This window comes from Culex pipiens, chromosome 3 (genome assembly GCF_016801865.2).
Source record: "Culex pipiens pallens isolate TS chromosome 3, TS_CPP_V2, whole genome shotgun sequence".
NCBI classification, from domain to species: Eukaryota; Metazoa; Arthropoda; class Insecta; order Diptera; family Culicidae; genus Culex; species Culex pipiens.
In genome coordinates this window covers 181,303,624-181,316,836 of record NC_068939.1, presented here as the reverse complement: position 1 = coordinate 181,316,836, position 13,213 = coordinate 181,303,624, and the positions used below count along the sequence as shown (strand labels likewise).

The 13,213-nt window shown below is 36.4% G+C and overlaps 1 protein-coding gene across 1 annotated transcript; it reads right to left on the bottom strand.

The window, feature by feature from the left end:
* Positions 1-11,248: 11,248 nt before the first annotated feature.
* Positions 11,249-12,169, bottom strand: LOC120416137 (uncharacterized). Its single transcript, XM_039577811.1, has 2 exons — positions 11,755-12,169; positions 11,249-11,696 (listed from the first exon to the last, which is right to left on the bottom strand). Exons 1-2 carry the CDS (start codon positions 11,913-11,915, stop codon positions 11,249-11,251), a joined length of 609 nt encoding a protein of 202 aa, XP_039433745.1. The 5' UTR covers positions 11,916-12,169.
* Between the last annotated feature and the right edge of the window lie 1,044 nt (positions 12,170-13,213).

Genomic DNA, 13,213 nt, shown 5'->3' with positions numbered 1-13,213 from the left:
AAGCTGTCGACGAACGAACCCCACCGGAGAGAGGTGGTGGGGGGAAAAGGTTTTTCCCTTGAGAGCTTTCGACAAGAGGAAGGACCCCTGCTGCAAATTACTAACGTTGTGTTAAGCTGACGAATATTTTAAATTAGAAATTTTTTTTTTTTTAAATATCATTCAAGGAAAATTACTAAATCGGTCAACTGATAAAAAACTAAATTATTGAAAAATTACTCAAATGAAAAAAAAAATTCAAAAATCAAACGCCGCAACTCGCTGATGATGACGAGAATAACATCTTCTCATCTATAGACATTCAAGTGAGGCGGGCATCCTTCTGCTTGAACATATGCTACTCCGGACGTCGCGTCCTTTTGAGCTCTGCTCTGCTGCTAGAAGGTTTGGAGTTAGGACTTCAGGAGGCACCTGATGCGCAAGGAGGGAAACAATCGCGCGTTCATTTGTTGTTTTTCTAACGATGTTAGCTCATTATCGGAGGCAGAGACTGAGCGATGAACTGGTGACATATTTTTTTTGGCGATTTTTTTTTTGTTCGCATATTCAAAAAAGATTAGTTTCCCTTTTTTTCGAGTTGTCATTTTGATCACTTTCAGCCGTTTTTAATAGAACTCATAGAACAGTTGAAAAAAATTCAGAAAAAAATCAGATTTGGACAATTGTTTGTTTTATAGCTAAATCAAGTATACAGAGAGACCAATCTAACCTTACCTAATCTAACAGTCAATTTGTACAAAGTTTAAACTTTCCATGTTAGCATATGAGACACTTTTGAGAACTTGGGTAGCCAAAGCAAAGCAATTTTTTTAAGCATAGCATAGCATAGCATTGGTGTCTACCCGTAGCTGCTACTTCGTTATTGGCAAAGCAAAGCAATATTTTTAAGTAGCATTAACCATCTACTACCCATTTTTTCTGAAATTCTAATTTTCCCCGTATGTTGTTAGCAACTTTCGTTCTACGAAAACTTTAAATCTATTGTTTTTTTTATTTTTCTTGTTTCATTTTGACCTATACATGTCTGGGTATCAAAAGTTGCGTCTTTTAATTACGATGTATAGGTCATCGCTGAAATTTTAATGTTATCGCAGTTTCAGTGAAAAAAAGTTGATTTTTACCCGTTTTCGTCATTTTCCCGTTTTTGCGCGCGGCGCGTCGAAAAACTCAGTTTTTATGTTGAAAAAATCATATCTCCGAAACGTGTTAATGGATATTCGCAATTTTTTGATATGTTATGTAAAATATTACAAGGAATCAGGGAAAAATATTTTCAGACATGGGCTCTTTGGTCCCGAAACCTTGAAATCGGCAAATGAAATTTTCATAGGACCTTTTCAAATATTCAGCAAGTTTTTTTGGACCTCAACATATTTTTCATTAAAAGCTCAACTAATAACCTTTCTTTTGAATTGTGGCGCTCCAAAAATGGTTCAGCCGTTCCGGAGATATGATTTTTTGAAAAATGTGGTTTTTGCGAAAATCGACGAAAAACGCAATTTTTTGGACCACCCTATTTCGGATAGAACCACCCTAATCACCAAACAAAAAAATACGGGTCTAATTATTTGGGCCAAAGAACCTCCACTCCAAATTTGAGCCAAATCGGAGCACTTTTGATTTGGAGACTTCCTGTTTGACGTGGAATGGCTGTATAACAAAAATCTTGGTGCAAAAGCTCTGGTTGATGTGCACCGTCAAAGTCACTCTTTAATTATTTTGCTTGTTTTTCACATGTTCTACTATAGAACGACACCATTATCAATTAAATTGTAAAAAAACACAGATAAGGACGTGTAAACTTGGAATAGTTGAGTAATATCGTCCCAAACATAAAAAAAATATTGGGACTTTTTAGTAAAGAGCAGTTCTCTTGAATTTCGCAAAATAATCCTTATTAATCCTGATTTATTTTACAAATGTGTGGGCCATCTGTAAGAAAGGATCTTTAGATCGATTTGATATTTTGGGCAAAGTAGGTTATGACTAGGTCTATTCAAAAAAAAGTTACAATCTTAAATAGAATTACCCATTGTTTTATAACTTTTCATTACAAAAACTCGATTTTGAAAAACCAAATCCTTCCTTTCCCTTCAATATCGACACAGAAAGTCAGCTAAAAATAACGAAACGCAAAAAGTAACTTTTTCTAAACTATTTTTCGTTAAATCACGTGATGGTTACAATGTTTATATATCAACATTTTTGTAATTGTCTACTCTACAACTTTGTAGAACATTGTTACAATCAAAAAAATTACCCTGCAAAGTTAGAAAAAATATCAAATTTTAAAATGAAAAAAAAAATTCAAAATAAAGAAATAACCCTTCTAGGTTAATAAAGATTCGAAAAGTACATTAAATTTCCCTTAAATTGACACGTTTCAAATTTTTTTCACAATAAAGTTTTTAAAACATTTTTAGTTGTTTTTTTTTCAATGAAAAATATGTTTTTTCGGAATTTTGAGTACGCCATAAATGTCCCATTGACACCAAATGTCCATTTCATCACCATTTCAGGCTGCAAATAATTGAAAAACATGTCTATTTTCGTATGTTCAGAAATTGAAGCCCCTCGTCACGAGATATCAATAACGGACCTCGGATTCGTGATCAGGGACAAAAGTTACCCCTTAGGACAAAGTTTCATGCAAATCGATGAATATTCATCAATTCATGTTGTTTAACATTAACAAAAAGTTTAAAATTGATTTTTAAGCCAATAAAGAAAATATTGCGGCTTCTCGTAACAGAAAGGATCTTTTTTCAGCAGTTTGCTTTTCTGGCATGCTGCATATCATTTTATGTTGAAAAATAACTTATGACTTTGGACTCTATCGTATGATATTTTTGCAATGAAGTATCTTCAATCTGGAAAAATTGCATAAATTGGATCTTTTTGATAAAAACTGACAACTGAAGCATGCATCTTCATCTGAAATAAGGATTTGAATTTCCGTCCTTTTTTCTGCACAGTTCGGAACCGGATCCCAATCTAATGCACTAGCTCCGGCTCACATCGCCCATAAATCTGCACCGATGAAAAAAGAGCTTTTTTCATCATTTATTATTCCTCCCAGTGTCATCTTCTACCATCAACCCTTTTTCTTCCACCCTCTTCCCTCCACAGATCGGTGCATATAAGGCACCTTCTTCCACACCAAGTCTACCTAAAGCAAGATCGGGAAATGGATCTCATACATCCAACTTTTCCTCAAACTCCCCCTTGCCCCTCCTGATTTCATCTAAAATACATGCACCTTCGCTACTACTCACGTGTCAGCCCCAAATGCTTGTGCTTCCTCTCTTTTTCCGAACCGGTGGGTGGTTGTTGGGTGGCCCATACAATCCCTCCCACTCGCCCAACATTGCACGGCTAAAACTTGAAAAAGGAAAAACGATATCCTTCTCGACAGCTTTCGAACGAAGACTCGTGAAAAGAAATGGGAGAAACGGAGCAAAGAAGAAAAAAAAGGTTACGAGGAAAAATGCCACTTGTTTCACCTCTTCTCCGCCGATACTTCCCGGGACCAGCACGCGCTGACAGTCGCAGTGGGTGGGGTGGTGGTGGGAAGTGCTCGTAGGTGGTCGGTAGATGAGGTGGTGGATACTATGTAACTGGTTGGGGATAGCAGAGAGGATTGTGAGCAGTGATTCCTAGGTTAGAGCATGAAAATATATTTTTATTTATTAATTAAATGCTTTAATGAATTTTGCTAAAACATTTTGTAACTATTTTATGCAATTTTTGCCCTAATAATTGAGTTTGCAATTAGACCAATTTTGTCAAATATTTAATAGTTAAGTTTGAGTAACGAGGAGTCTAAGTAAGATTTCTTTGGGCTTAGTTTAAAAAACCTTGGGAGTAAAAAAATAAAAAAAGGTTTGCACATTAATCTGAAATTTAATTAATTTAATAAGTGTGATTTATATGATTATATTATATTATTAATAAGTGTGATTTAAATGATTATCAGTTAAATAAGGTATTATCTGTCACGAAAACAAAGTTTATACAGTGACGGAACAGTTCCTCTCAATTGTTACATTCGTAAAATGTATTTCCTCTAAATTGACATATTTAATACATAGAAACTAAATATTATTTTGATTCCATATTCAAAATTTCGAAATAAAACTTACTTTTCATCAAGTGAAAAAATCCCTGCATATTATCTGTACAAAATGAATTATAAAAAAATATATTTATAGTGGATCATAGGATTATTAGAGAAATTATTTCCAGATAAGAATAAAGAATCAGAATAAATTATTTAATATTAAAACATTCATATATTCTCATCTCCACACGTACCATTCAATAATAAAATAAGTGTTTTGAATTTCGTCAGGAATTTGAAGACACATTAATCAAATACCTTCTTTAAAACAAGTTTGAGGTGACTCATCATCTTCAGTAGTTGTTAAAAAACACTTCAAATCTTAAACCGGTAATATTTTAGATATGTTTAAATGTCGAACAATTGGTCTAACAACTTCAGCAAACAAAAAAATATTTTAAATAAAAAAAAACTCAGGGTTTTTGAAGAAGTAAGTATAATTCATAAACGGAAATCAATTTTTTAAATTATAGAACAGTATAAGTTAAAGGAAATTCATTGCTTCAAAATGCAATTTTTGAGTGAAATGATTCAAAAAAATTGGCTTGTTTTCTACAAGAATAAAGATTTGATAAACATTTTAAAGAAATTTCCAAATTAATCTCAATTTATTTTTCTTTTCTTTCGTTGGTTCATTGGTTCATTTCTTAAGAAATAAATATCACATATTCATTGATATTCATTTTTATGTTGCAATTTTTTGCAGCAGTTGCAAATGCAAATTTATTTTATTTCAAGATTTTGTCTTCCTCTCTAGTCTTTTTTTAAAAACTTAACTTAGAAATACGTACCATTCTTGCAAAGGCTTGTGAGCTGCTCTCAGTTGAAAAGTTCTCCAAATCTTTGAATTGCAAATGTTACACCCTGGAGCAGAACTGTTCAATTCTGATAAAACACTAATTCAATTAAATCTTTAAAAAAATTTTTTTTTGACGTAGTCATTAAATGTATCAAGATAAACTTTTCGATTTTACATTAGATCCAAAAAAATTAAAAAAATCATTTTATTTTAAACTATAATTTGGTGACAATTTTGTTCCATACTTTTCTTTTTCTCAAGAGTTGCTTTTTTTATATCCCCTGAATCATATTTAGATAAATCAAAAAAAAATATTTGAAAGGATTTTGAGAATTTAAATTTTTGTAAAAAAAATGTCAATTAATGCCTTCAACTTTGCCGAAGACACCGAACCGATCAGAAAATTCTTTCAAGAGATACAGGTTTTCGCAAGGATTTTCGAATGTTTACGTACCATTTTTATATGAACAGCTGGCAAAATCGTATGGAGCCTTGAATGGGTAAAACAATGACACAAAATGGCTTCTTCGGTCATAGCGAAAATAGCGGTCAAATAAAAATAGTGGTCGAAATCGGCCGATTTTGTACAGAATTGCTCAAATATGTTTATTTTCTAGAACTTTGCAACTTAGTTATTTGAAAATATGTATCAACAAAGAATTATCTAAAAACTTCAAAAAATTCATTCATTTGATATAACACAAATTTTTTCTGAGTATCAAGACAATTTTGTCATTTTTCAAAGGAATTGTGATGTTAAAAGTAGTAATATATGTATTTAACTTTTGGGCCTAAAAATACAGGCAAATCTTATTTGATTCCATTAATCTATGTTGACCATCCCTGCCGCAAGGGCACGGCGAAAACGAGTAAAGTATTACATTAGTATTTTGTTCACATCATTTAAATTTGTATTAAATTCTCCACTTCCCTAGCGCGCCCGTTTTCCCTCCTACGTCACACTTCACGTGAGTGGGTGGGATCCCTTTTTGGAACTTTGTAACGCAAAGGACGAAAGCTCTCCCACCTTCGACGGGGGAGGTGGTCCACGTGGGACGATCCCGAAGCGGGGCTCGTTGATATCGGAATTCAGCCAGGCGCGCACGGGGGATGCTGCGCGCGAAAAACATCAAAGAGAGGCGGGGGAGGTGGGAGAACTTTTCCTGAAAGCTTTTTTTTCACCTCCTGCAGAAAACGCAACAAGAGCAGAAAGAAGAGTCACGAGAATAGTTCATTTTGCTATTTCTTTTATCTGCTGGTGCCGGGATTCCGTTTTTTTTCTACTCTCTCAGTTCAGTTCAGTTCATTCTTTGGCATTCGAGTTTGATGCTGTTTGAATAGGGTGATGGGTTTGTGTGTGCTTGTGTGTGTTGGGTGGAAAAGTGCCACTCGTTTTCCACCCTCAAGCTCCGTTCCCAAACCATCTTAAAGTTCATTGGGAAATGGGAGTGCTAATTTTTTCGAGCTATTGCACTTTGAAGAGGAAAAAAATTGAGCGTCGAGGCTGGAAAAAAACGTTGCTGGACCAGATGGACTGCGGAACTTATGATGGAGTTTGGTTGGGAAAGTGCCGGCTTAAACGATTTGCTAGGTTGGATGCTTGAAAGATATTTTTTGATATTAACTTTTATTTCTTTCCACCGTTTGAGCGTGTTCTAAAAAAGTTAATAAACGCAAACAAAAACATTAGGCATTTGCAAAATTTTTGATTATTTTGAATACATTAATTTTAAATAAATGTTTTGTCAGGAATAAATCAAACGATCTTCCTACTTTTTATCTAGCTTATTAATTCTCCGACAACAGTGCTTAAAATTCCAATCTAATCAGTTCATAAAGCGGGGTGCTTCAGGAGAGCAACTCACAGGTCATCAACCATTTGCCGCCATGCCGCGGGGCCCGTTGCTAATCGGTGCCCATAATCCACTGTGTTCACTGACTTAACTAAATATGTTCATTTGTAAACCTATTAACGGTCACTGGCGGCTCGAATCTGCGCCCAATCTAAATTACGATGCTAAGTGTGCTCTAATTATGAATCTATTTTCCGAGAAAATGTTCTGCGTTTTTGTTTGTGTGGTGTTTGCAAAAATTAAAAATTCCCATTTCTTAGCTAAGCACGATCGTTTCTCGGCGATAGACTTTTGTTTGGAATTTGAGCGATTCAAGTTTGAATTTAAATGAGATGTACTAATTTTAATTCTGATTTTTGATTTCAGCGAGCATGTTTGACCTGTCAGACTAAGTTCACGTAAAATCAGTTTGAAGTTTTTGATTTCGTTTATGGGATCACCACCTTTTTTTTACGGAATATCAAATCATCAGAATAAATAAAGTATAAAAAAATTCTGTGCTCCATATATTTCACCAAGTATCGCTTTTGTTGAAGCGTTACTTTTTTGTGTTATTTTTTTCTGAGGAGGGGAAAAGGGAGGTGGTCAAGATTGCATGCCGAAGACCCCCAAATTTATTGCCAACCAGAGAGACGAGCCGGCCGAGTCGAAAGAGTTTACATAAATAAATAAAAGCGGCGCGCAGAAATTAATAGCATTGCAAATTAGGCTGCCCTCGGTTGTCCGAAAACGCCGTGAAAATGGTCGGAAAAATCGGTTAACCCTCTCTGTCTCGCACTAAGTCAACAAATAAACCTCCGAGCTTTAACAAAAGAAGCAGTGAAAGAAAAATCTCTGCTAATATCTTCTTGGTCAGTTTTTTTTTTTGTTGGTCGGTTTCGCGCCATAAACAATGTAGGATTATCATTTTTCGATCATGAAAATGGTGATCTTTTCAGCTGTTAAAAACAAACGGTGTGCACACCGGCGGCCATGCTATAAATATGTGATGAACTGAAAATTATGGCGCTACTGGGACGAGGAATTCAATGGTGGGAGGATTAAGGCAATTTTTGTGTTGCCTTCGTTTGTTTGTAAATGTCGCGACGACCTCAAACACGAGATATTGAGACAAATGACGATCATTCGGATGCGATTTGCAGCCACTTGAAAAGGGACAAATTTCTTCTGGAAACGTCGAGTTATGCCAAATTTTATGGCATTTATGATTGCTTCAGGAATTGCTGAAAATGAAGTCATCAAACGGCCATAAAAATATACCGCATTGTTTCAAGTTCATCAGTCTGAAAAGCTGGCTACGGATTTTTCTAAATTTACATAAGCTTTAAAATAAGCAGTAATATATTGCCTTGAGAAGGTAGTTAAGATCGAAACAATGTTTAGTGAGTAATAAAAGTCAAATTTTAGATATCTCAAATTTGGGTCAAGCTCTATCAACTAACACATCGGTTGTTCTAGCCTTTCTTTAATTTTCAAGAAACTAAAAGGTAATTTTATTTTTCGATTTTACTTGTTTAAATTGCATAAAAAAATATAAAATTGGAATACACTTTTATACAACTTATAATTCTGAAGAATTTATAAAAAAAAACACCGCATTTAAGCTATAAGCCTTCTGCCCAAAAACGCACAAATAATCGCTTAAAAATCCTGATATATTTTTTTGTATTTTTGGTTTATTTGTCCATAAACCACGTGGACACTTTTTTGGAAATATTGGACAAATTGTTTGCAGGTTTGTACAAATTTTATTTCAATTTTGTGTCTCTCAACTCTGACGTGTTCGAGGAAGGAGCAAAAAATAAAAACATAACTAAATTTCATGAGTTTTTAAGAATCGATTAACTGAAGATTCGATTATCCAAAGTGAAATTTTTCTAAGGCCTTCGGATAATCGAGTATTCCAAAACATCCAAAAAGAAAAATATAAAAATTTGGTTTATTGGAACTTAGAAAAAATCCAATCATGAAAAACCGTTCTGAAAATATCGCCTCTAAAAAAAGTTGATCAATTTAATTGAACAGTAAACAGTCAAACAGACTTAAATCTCATTCAAATTTGAACAATCAACAATTTATCGGTCAATTTGAATGATCAGAAACTCCCCACAGCTTATTTATACACTTTTGAAAGTTGCATCAAACTTTACTAAATCAAAAATGCAAAAAAAAATCGTTGTTTGAAGTCGCTCATTAGTTTTTTTTTGTTGACAGATTTTTTTTTGAAAGAGAGTATTTGAAGCCTGTGGTTGCAAATTAAAAAAAAAACATAAAGGAAGTTGAATGCTGATTATTGATTGCATGTAAAATTTACAAACCGATGTTGTAAAAATTTATATCAATATTTATCAATTAAATAATCACAATTCTAGATTTTTTTTTTTTGCAACCTACATATTTGATATAAGTTATGTTAAAGGTAAGATACATTTTTTGATATTATTGATAACATAATAGGGGAACTATACCCTTTTTCAACCTATTTTTTATCGGCCTATCAGCACTTTGGTCGAACGACTTAGAGTGATTAAAATGGGTATAGTTCCCCTAAATATATAGAAGCAGGCAAAGAACATTCAAGAAGTTCTGAAAATTATTATATTATAGGCCAAACAAATTATCACTTCTTCGGACCATATCTAGACTTTTTTTTATAAGGTCCTATAAACATATGAAACACAATAGCTTATAGGACCTTTTCAATAAAAACTCTAGATATGTACTCCAAAAGAGCAGTGGAGAACAAAATAAAAGTGCTATCCAACCTCACCACAACGCATCCCTTTCTTCCCCTACCCACCCTACAAAAACATGAAAATAAAAGAAAAGGACGTTGGACCTGACCGACTCGCCAACGTCCAAATGCAACGAACGAAGAAAGCAACGCCGTCTTCGATCCAACTCCGCAAGCCACCGAGCAGGTGAGGAAGCAACGAGCAAGCGAAAGAACCCATCCAAGCAACGACTACAACAACAACAACGGTAGCCAGCAATCATCATCAGCATCTAGTCGACGACGACGACGACGACAACAAGAAAAAAAACGGTTCAATGCATGTGTGAGCGCGAATGACACACGCGAGCGGCGACGTCAAGGTGAACAATATCAGCTCGAGCGCGAGCAGAGTGAGAACAAAAAGCAAGTACACACCACGGAAGGTAGTACAGAAGAATCAAACAGAAGGAACAACACACGAAAAAAAAAATCATCATTCGGAGCGCGAGACTCGCGCGCGCTGAGGAGGAGAGGAGAGTATCGAAAAAGGCGTGGCTAATCGACTCTATTAGTATAAGTGTCAATTCCGAACCAATACATGTGATGAGTTGTGGCCTCACACGCGGGCCGGTTCTGGTCTTTCTTTTTTTTTTGTTCCTGTATCGGCGGAACCTCGCAGCAATGACACGAACGAGCGAGCGGTAACGAGTGAATGAAGGAAAACCAATTCTCCCGATTTTTGGGAAACCGATCAAAGTGAGCGCCGCGCGCTCTCGCCCGAGCGTCGCTCACCAATACTAGCTCCCATTGAGTGACGCAATGTTTATGATTTTGTCACTCATTCAAGGAGAAAGAGCATCAATGAGCGAGCGGCGCTCGCTCACTCGCTCACGCACACACACAGATAACCGGCTCTCAATCGGAGGGGCGGCAGGTTAGGATTGTGTTGGTGTGCCGCTACAATTAAACGACGTGATCAATCAAACTTTGGAGACGAATTGGCGAACACATCAGCGAGCGAGCGAGCGAGAGCGAACGAGCAAATGAGTGAGCGCGAGCGTGCGATGGGAGCCGATCGGGAGCGTGAGCAGGACGGAGCGCGAGGGACATGGGGGAGCAAAGTGATATCAATAATAAAAATCACTTCGCGTGTGTGTGAGGGATGGAGTTTTTTTTGTTGTTGTTGTTGTTGTTGGGAAAGGGGAGCAAAGAGGGGACAGTTTTATTGGGGCGGGAGGATGGGGGAGCTCACCAGAGCGGGATGACTTTGTGTGAGTGTTCCGGAACGGAACGACGAGCAAAAGAATGGATCAAGCGCAGTTTGGTGATGGGGAGCGAGCAGCGAGAGAGGACGAGCGCGGATGAAGAACGACCGGTGAATTGAGCTAATGATTTGAGACGGAACATTCATGATTCCGTTTGTCTAATTAGTGTACCACGGAGCTAGAGGGGTCGGTTGTATGCCCGTTTTTACAGCGAATTGCACCGTTGAATGCCAAAGTCGGATTTGCTGCGAGAAATGCTGGAGGTTCTACGAATTCACCTATTTTTTGATCTTAAAAAAGAGCAACACAAATGAATCTATGTCTCGTTATTTTAGAAAGGAATCTGGAGAGAATGCCAGGCCAGGCCTACTGTGTAAAGTTTACCGCAGAATTGATTCGTAAATTAGATTTAAATTTTGCATTTTTTGAGTTGTTCTTTTTTTATTACTCCTTTAGTTTTACAATTAACCATTTTTCCACAATTTTATTAAACCTTCAGTGACCTTTCTTCTTTTTCTTCATCAGCAACTTGACAATCTTCTTCAACTGCTTTTTACTCAACTGCACCAAATTCACTTCCGGAGTTTTCTTCTTTTTCTTGTGATGTTCTTTGGGTGGTTTAATCTTCTTCACCTTCGTATGGTGGACCTTCATTTTCTTCTTCAAATGACTCCACAGAGCTAATGCGAGGGTGGCCGTATTGGTCGCCAACATTGCCTTCATTCCGAGCAGCAGCTTAGCCAAGATCATGAAGAAGACGGTTCCAACGGCTTGGGCTAGCAGTGCCAGGATGACCGCTCCCGCTGTGGAGGGCATCGAGTAGCTTCCGGGATGGGGTGGCTTGGTCAGAACCACTTTTTGAATCGCATTTAGAGGAGGGGCGACCTTCACTGGTGGCTTCTTGACGAGTTTGACCCGAGGAGGTCGCACCACTGGGTGATATCTGGAAGTATCGATCAGGATTTGAACACCTAACAGAGTAAACAAAGCCTTCAACTCACCGATCCTCGTACGGAAGCAGCTCAAACACATCCGACTCGTACCCGGATCGATCAAACGGTGACCCGTACAACCCTCCGCCTTCAAACAGATCCGGATCAGCCAGCTGATGATGTCCGTTGATAAGGCAAATCAACAGTAGCAACCGTACAAACCCAGCCATCCCGCATCACGATCTTAAGAATAACTGCTTCCATCCAACTCCAACAGTTCAGCATCAACCCATCTTTTCCAGCTTCCAAGACCACACGGAACCTGACCGCAGAGGTCAGCGCGCCATAGTTCACGTGTCTAACGTAATTCGGGTAGCGGTACCTCACCACATCCCAGAAATTTAACAACCTGTCTGCGCATCGTTGGGTGAACGTTTGGCTTTTCGGCGAAAAGCGGATTGGGCGAAAATTAAGCTATTTTCGAAGGCCGTCTCGCGAAACGGGGACTTTGTTGGTGGCTTAGATCGGTGGGAAAATGCCTTTTCTTCGAGTTTGCCCCCTATGATGGGAAGGTAGTTAAAAGTGATGGGTGTGTACCAAGCGAAACAGAAGTTTAGTGTGCTTGGTTTTGTAATAGAGTTGAGATTGGCAATCAAATACAGTTGAGTTTTAAAATCGTTCTTCAGAATCCAATAATTGAACTTTTTTTTGGAACAATTACAAAAGGATTAAAAAAAGTAAATCTTTAAACACATTTAACTTTAACAATGTTGAAAATATTCGAAATCGAATGCCATACAAAATATAAATATTCTTGCAATTCCGTTTTGAAAATCACTGCTTTTAAAATTATTCTTCAGTGAAGAAATTGCCTACTTATCATCGATCGAAAAGTAATACTTTTCGACAATGTTTTGGTTTCTGAACATAAATTAAATTTCAAGCCTGATTTTCAAAATATCGCATAATCGAATCACAAAAAATGTCGTTGTCTTATTTTTGTTTGTCGAGCTCCTAAACTGAAGTTCTAAAGTTCCTTAGAATTTTTTTATCCAAGATGGCGGCCAAAATGGCGGTTATAAAATATTGAAAAATGCATTTTTTAATTTCACAGGAAATCAACAATTCAAATTGAACTAAAATTTAGTCGCAAACTCGAATTTGATGTTAAAAATTAGAAAATAAAATAACACGACAAATAATAGATTATCCGAAGTCCCATACAATCGGTTAATCTAACTTTGGATAATCGAAACTTCGGGTAATCGAGGCTTCGGATAATCGAAATTGGTTTGTATTCTGAATTATTTATAATAGATTTCATACGCCTTTTTTTTTTTTTCATTGAAAATTTCAATATTGGTTAATAATTATTTACTGCACTCACTTATTTTTTTTTATTTTTAAAAGAACTTAAAAAGTGCAATAAAATTTGCGATGGCCTCAATTTGAGAAAAATATTTTCAAAATAAAATTGGATATACTTTGTAGCCTTCTGAACGTAGGATTACTTTTGTTTTAAGATTTT